This window comes from Dendrobates tinctorius, unplaced genomic scaffold (genome assembly GCF_039654945.1).
Source record: "Dendrobates tinctorius isolate UK_male_01 unplaced genomic scaffold, ASM3965494v1 ptg000062l, whole genome shotgun sequence".
NCBI lineage: Eukaryota > Metazoa > Chordata > Amphibia > Anura > Dendrobatidae > Dendrobates > Dendrobates tinctorius.
The window spans coordinates 3413924-3421068 of record NW_027361730.1 but is presented as its reverse complement, the minus strand read 5'-3'; the positions used below and the strand labels follow the sequence as shown (position 1 = coordinate 3421068).

Sequence of the window (7145 nt, the reverse complement as noted above, 5' to 3'; positions counted from 1 at the left end):
ATTCAGCTAAGATACTAAGATAGGAAATGATAGTTGGTGGTTATAAGATTCTATAGAGGAGTAGGGATGAGCTAGAGGCAGACACAGACATTATGCTGCAAGTTCTCTTGAAACCACAGTTACAGTTCTCCATAGAACTTTGTAAGCGCCAACTGTCATCTTATCAATGGGAAAATTTATGCTCACTGAAGACAGCTTTTTCCATTACTATGATATAAAATGACCGTTGGTGCTTATTAAATTCTATGGATGGGGAAGAGAAGGGAGTAGCTAGAGGCAGACACAGACATTCTGCTGCAAGTTCTCTTGAAAACGATAGTTACAGTTCTCTTTAGAACCTCATAAGTGCCAACCATCACCTTCTATCAGCAATTGGAAAATCTGAGTTCAAATGAAGACAGAATTTAACCATGAAATAAGAATTTTCATACTGAAACATCAATGCAAAGGGGAATTAAGTGGATTTCTCTGATATATTTCAATCTTTCTTATTTTTATTTGTATAATTGATATAAGAAATAAAAATTAAAATGACGGTTATTGTTTAATCCCTCGCTGGCCGGGTTCTCTACCCCATGCACCAGTCTGTTTGTCATATAGTCATGTTTGCTATACTTGCTTTCTACCTTATGTTATATATTTATGTTATTTATTTCCATGTGTATGTCATGTGCTGTAAACTCTGCACTTTTTTCCTATGTACAGCGCCGTGATTTAAAATATATAATAACTATCACAATGCTGAATTGTCAGGTCGCTCACTATTCTTTCTAGCTGCTACTTCTATATCACAAATTGCTCTTATAAGAGGTCCCCATGCTACAACCTCTGACGTAGTCCACATGTCTCACTAGGTGTGTGGGGCAAGGCCTCATCAAGGTTTCTGCTGTTCCTCCAAATTACTTGATGTGCTGGTAGAAGTAGAGAGACAGCGATGGGTGAAGGAACAGGTATGAGATTGCTTGCTTGTCTACTAAATGGAAACTCAGTCTTTGGTAATGATTTAGAAATAGCAGTCTACAGTATGTGAAGAAAATGATTTGTTTTGACTAATGGAAATCTGATTTATTAGCCAGGAGGACACTTATGGCACAAAAATGAGAAAAATTCATATGGCTCAAAGTGTCTCATGATTCAATCTGTGGTAAAAACGTATATATTTTGTCAACTGTTCATCTATGCTTCTTTTCTGATCAACTTTCTGGTACTTTCAGTATAAGTCCATGTTCACACATTCAATATTTGGTCAGTATTTTACCTCAGTATTTGTAAGACAAAACCAGGAGTGGGTGATAAATCCAGAAGTGGTGATGTGTCTCTATTACACTTTTCTTCTGAGTGTTTCACTCCAAATTTTGGCTTGCAAATACTGAGGTAAAATTCTCACCAAATACTGACTGTGTGAATGTGGCCTAATGTCTACCCTCAGCTGCAACTGCACGTAAGCACACAACCTCAATATCGATATGTAGCACGCACTAAAAAAAGGCAAAAATGATCACCCAGGAAAAATATTCCCCAAATTACATGGCTTTCCTATATACAGTATACGTGTAATATCCTGTAATTGCATTGTTTTGTGTCTGTTATATTGGGAAAATCATATATTTGAATAGTAAGTAATCAGTTATTACATACTCTATCACATTTATCAAATAGTCACATTTTTACACATTTTAGATTCCTATTTATACACAGAATAAACAGTTTCAGTAACAGATTTTTTTCACGTCTATCTGTGATCAATTTGGGCCTAAACTCTATAGCCTCTTGCTTTAGATCTACTGGGATTTCCAACTTTTGGACTTCGACAGGGATTCATCACTCAGCTTAAGTGATATCAAGATTCTGCTACAGAAAGCTAAGGAATCTCAAGTTACTTCTATGTCTTGGGTGGATTTTTTGACTCAACGCCAAGAAACATCCAACAGAGTCACCTGGGCTGAACTGGAGGTAAAATGACAAATTACCTGAACAAGAAAAGTGTACTATCAGCTGTTGGCCATTCTCTATTGCATTTAGACAGGTTTCAGAATAATTGTTCTGCCTGGTATGTACTGAGGTAAAAAACAATGAGCAAATACCTTACAGTAAGTAAATAGATAGTAATAGTACATATACTGTAAATAACATAGGGTACGTAGTTGACACTATTTTGACCAAAAAAGCACAAAAGCCATCCCACCACTCAAGGCATACCGAATCGGGAAAGACCCTGACTGTTTTAGTTCTCCTCACTATGTGTCAGCACTGCAGTCCCTCAAAATAGATGTATACAGAGCAGGACCCCAGACCCGACTGTTCATACACCTGCCCATAGAAAACTATATAGACAAAGCCAAAAGGGGGGAGCACGCCTGTGTTTATACAAAGTGCAAAAAAATGGCGCAAAACCGAAGAAACTGAGAAAATATGTTGGTATAAGTGCAACGTGTAGGTGCAAATTCACACTGTGGCCATTTAGGAGACAGGTTCTCCAGGTTTTGCTTGTATTTATTGATAAAACTAAAATCTGATATTATTTTTCTTCATTTCTGTCAGATGTTATTACAATGTCTTTCATATTGGAGGCATACACTTTGCAGCAGGGTGTGAAATGTCATAGATTTTTACAGACTTCTTAAACAGGGGGATTGAAACCTCCTCCCTGAAATCTGAGAGTGAGAAGAAAGATGCATACAGGGCTTTATCTGTGTGTATAGTGTTGCTACCCTACCTTATCTATGTCTCCTGGGGTCAAAAAGGTCTGTCATCATATCCTCTACCACCTGATTAAAGGAGATGACTCTGTTGACCCTGTTCCAGTTTATACAGCAAAGCTACATAAAATCTAAAAGCCTATTACGCGTGTTCCAGTGGCTGGTGTAAAAATATGGCAGGATTTTTTTTGCTTACAAACAAAAAAAAATATAACATAAAGTTTGGAATAAAAACCTTTTTAATATATAATTTTTAGATGTCAGAATAAGTGTAACCCCCTATTATACCCTTTTCTTTTCTTTAGGCATGGCTGTTTGAAATATCATCACCAATGAGACAGGGGACACCAGGGGCATCAAATGCTCAGATATTATTCCATGAGGTTTGTTGAATCTTGTGAAAATATGGAATTTTCAGGGCAAGAAAAAGGAGAACAGACTTACTTAAAGGAAATATGTCAGCATGTTTTTGTTATGTAATTTGAGAGCAGCACTATGTAAGGGCTGATACCCTTATTCCAGCAATATGTCACTTACTGGGCTGCTTGGTGTACTTTTTATAAAATCACTGTTTTCTTTGCAGCAGATATATAAGTTCTCTGAATTATGAGCTCTGTATAACCTCACCCATATCACTGATTAACAGCTTTTTGTGTACACTATACATAATCAGAAAGCTGCTAATCAGTGTTGGGGTGGGACTACATGCAGCAGGAATATAGGGAACGAGACAACTAGTCCTCTAGTGATCATCTCCTGCTGATAAATGATTTTATGGAAACTACAGCAAGCAGCATAGTAAGTGACGCATTACTGGAATCAGAATCCCTGACATTACAGGTATCAACCACTGAGGACTCTCAATTCCAAATATTTTTCTGACATTACAGTGGCATGTAAAAGTTTGGGCACCTTTGGTGAAAGTTGCTGTTATTGTGAACCGATAAGCATGTTGAAGATGAAATGATCTCTAAAAGGCCTAATGTTAAAGTTGTTACATTTCGTTTGCATTTTTGCAAAAAAAAATATATTTTCATCTTTTACATTTTAAAAATTACATTTTAAAAATTACAAAAAGGAAAATGGGTTGATGTAAAAGTTTGGGCACCCTGCATGGTTAGTACCTTGTTGCACCCCCTTTTGAAAGTATCACAGCTTGTAAATGCTTTTTATAGCCATCCAAGAGTCTTTCAATTCTTGTTTGAGGGATTTTCAACCATGATTCCTTATATAATTCTTCCAGTTTTGTGAGATTCCCGCATCTATTTTTAGGTCTAGCCACAGATTTTCAAAGATGTTCAGATATGGAGTCATTAGGACTGCTGGATAGCAAGTGTGCTCCTAGTCTGACCCTAAGGGCCCCATCACACATAGCGACTCACCAGCGATCCCGACAACGATATCAACTTGTCAGGATCGCTGGTGAGTCGCTACATGATCGCTGGTGAGCTGTCAAACAGGCAGCTTCACCAGCGATCAGCACCAGCGATGCCGAGCGCGCGGCATCACTGTGTACGTTAGTTACCAGCGGGCTGATGCAGAGAGCTGGTAACGAAGGTACACATCGGGTTTCTAAGCGGCGTGCCTCACTTAGAAACCCGATGTGTACCTTGGTTACCAGCTCCCTGCATCAACGCGCTGGTAACTAAGGTACACATCGGATTTCTAAGCACCGCGCGCTGCTTAGAAACCCTGCGTTTACCTTAGTTACCAGCGCGCTGATCGCTGGTCTCCCGCCTGTCACACGCAGCGATGCGTGCTGGCCAGCGGGAGACCAGCGATCAAAAAAATGTCCTGGCTATTCCAGGACGATCAGCAATAACCGGCAGGGGGGCCGGTCGCTGATCGCTGTCACACACTGCGATCTCGCTGGTTAGATCGCTGTTGCGTCGCAAAACTTGTGACTCAGCAGCGATCTCGATAGCGACATCGCTATGTGTGACGGCAGCCTAAGGCTAGGGGTCCCTAGCTATCCTTGTTCCCAAGATTACTCCTGAAGCCCAGAGCCTCGTTCTTTACTATGCTCCTAAGCAGCACTAGTCTGAAGTGTATATGGGGACATACCAAACCAAACAGACAGGACAGAACTGAAAAACAGTAACACAACACGCTCTCAGTGAAATACATAAAGTGTTATTCAACAAAGTAATATAAAGACATGTAGGGGTAAAGGAAAGAGATAACAAAACACTGCTCACAATTACTTTGGTAATAACCAGTACACCAGAACATGTTCACCTCTCCAAGACCAGTATAGAGAAAACTATTGCTGGCATTCCCTGATCAGTGACTACAGCTTAAATAGGGAAATAGCAGATATGACTGGTTCTCTTGCAGCATGTAACCTGACCACAGGCAATCAGCAAGCTATGTTCAGCAAAGATTTAACTCCTTCTAACCTTTGTAGAAGCTGCAGCTTTCGATGTCAACGCCGAGTCGCTCTGTGCAGACCATAGCTATCTGTGGAGTCACAAGAAGGATTGTCTGAATCTGTGGAATCCACAGAGTAGACCCTGACGCCTCCATGACAGTTTGAGATGTTGGTGAAAACCTGACATTAGGGGACTGTGAGGGCCATTGTAAAATCTTCAGCTTGCACCTTTTGTAGTAGTCTTTTGTGGATTTTGACATGTGTTTAGGATCATTATCCATTTGTAGAAGCCATCCTCTTTTCAACTTCAGCTTTTTACAGATGGTGTTATGTTTGTGGGTCGCCCTCCCAGGGCCGTGGGATACTCGGTACTGGGCCGATATCAGCGGGATGTGTCACGGTGGCGGTGACCCGGACCGTGGCCCTGGGCGCCCAAGTTATAGGGGAAGTTGTGAATGGTGGAATGTAGTTAGATGAATAGTTCGTGACGCCACCTGTGGTTTTCGGCAAGGGAGGTGTTAAGCCGACACTGCAGACAGATCCTCCGGGACAGATGGTGTGGTACGGCAATGATGTTATAGCCATCCACAGGCAGGGCTGTTGTCCCAGGGTACTGTAGATGTGGAGACACTTAGCTGGTGTAGTGTTTGGCGCAGGGGATGTAGCAGTGTCAGGCGGACGGACGCAGGAAGGAATGGAGGACACCAGGGCATGTAGTTCCAAAGCTTTACTCACAGTCTGTAGTGCCCGCTTCTGTGCCGTGTCCTCCGGGTCAGGGACTCAGTCAACCTCCAGGCAAGATGGAATGCTCCCTTCCACGCTCCGCCAACTCATTTGCCTTTTCTGAACGTCTCCTCTATAGCGCCTTTAAGTGTGAAGATCTCCTAGTACTGAGTTACACTGGAGTTCCTCCTGACAGATGTTCCCAAGAACTCGTACGGCAGACAGCTGTAGCCTGCTTCGAGGACTCTCTACTCCTAAGTCCCGGCTCTCTATCCGTGTTGCTGTTGTGCCCTCAAGTCTTAGATGGGAGTAGTGCATTTACAGCCCACTACTCCACCGGTGTCTGCTGCAGAACCATTAGTGTCCATACAACCTCGGGAATCGGGCCCAGGCCTTGCGCTTAGAACTTCTAGGCAGGGTTCTTCCTCTAACCCACGTCCTCTGTGTTCCCTTTTACTCCTACGTTCCGTACTTGTCTTTCTCTCCTATGGAAGCTCAGGCTTCAGTTCAATGTCTTTCTCCTTCTTTCCTTTCCCGTGCCAGTTGGCTCAGGTCACTGAGGCAGCTGCAGCACTCCTTCCTCCATCCCTCTTCCAGGGATCCCCACTCCTCTCCGAGTGGCTTCCTCTCTCTCAGACTCCCCGTCTGACTGACTGACCGACTCACCTGTAATCCTAAACCATTCCGCTCTTTTATGTATTCTCAACCCCACCCACCTCCCAGCACGTCTAGTGTTCCAAGCAGGGAACCACCAAAGGTGCTCTGCTACTCTCTAAGCAAGGAGCAGCAATGTGGTTTTGCTGAACTACTCTATTGTGTGGGGTGCGAGTGTTAGAGCGTGGTCAGGATCCCCCAACTTACCCAGATGGTGGGGCACCACACCTTAGGAGAAGGTGCAGTACCTCTGTGGCGACTGAGCCTCAGGGGCGCCACATTTGCATGAAGAATTTGTTGAAATTTAATTGAATCCACTCTTCTCTTTACCTGTGAAATGTTTCCCATGCCATTGGCTGCAACACAACCCCAAAGTATGAGGCTTATTTTTTACGTGCCGAGCTGACGTTTTTGATACCATTTTGGTGTAGATACAATCTTTTGATTGGCCGTTATTGCATTTTAATGCAATATTTCGGCAACCAAAAAAGGTAATTCTGTCATTTTGACTTTTTTGCTACACCGTTTACTGATCGGATTAATTCTTTTTATATCTTGATAGATCGGGTGATTCTGAATGCAGCGATACCAAATATGTGTATTTTTTATTTGTTTTAATTGTTTTATTTTGAATGGAGTGTGATTTGAACTTTTATATTTTGTCATTTTTTTAAATATTTTTTAAAACTTTTTTTTAC

At 42.0% G+C, this 7145-nt stretch overlaps 1 protein-coding gene across 1 annotated transcript in view; it reads left to right on the top strand.

Moving 5' to 3' along the window:
• Positions 1 to 846: 846 nt before the first annotated feature.
• Positions 847 to 7145, top strand: part of LOC141092857 (uncharacterized) — a 68245-nt gene continuing 61946 nt past the window's right edge. Inside the window, exons 1-3 of the mRNA XM_073579172.1 lie at positions 847 to 950; positions 1780 to 1953; positions 3005 to 3082. Coding sequence (XP_073435273.1) covers positions 1885 to 1953; positions 3005 to 3082 — 147 coding nt within the window. The 5' untranslated portion in view covers positions 847 to 950; positions 1780 to 1884. The remainder of the gene's footprint in view (positions 951 to 1779; positions 1954 to 3004; positions 3083 to 7145) is intronic.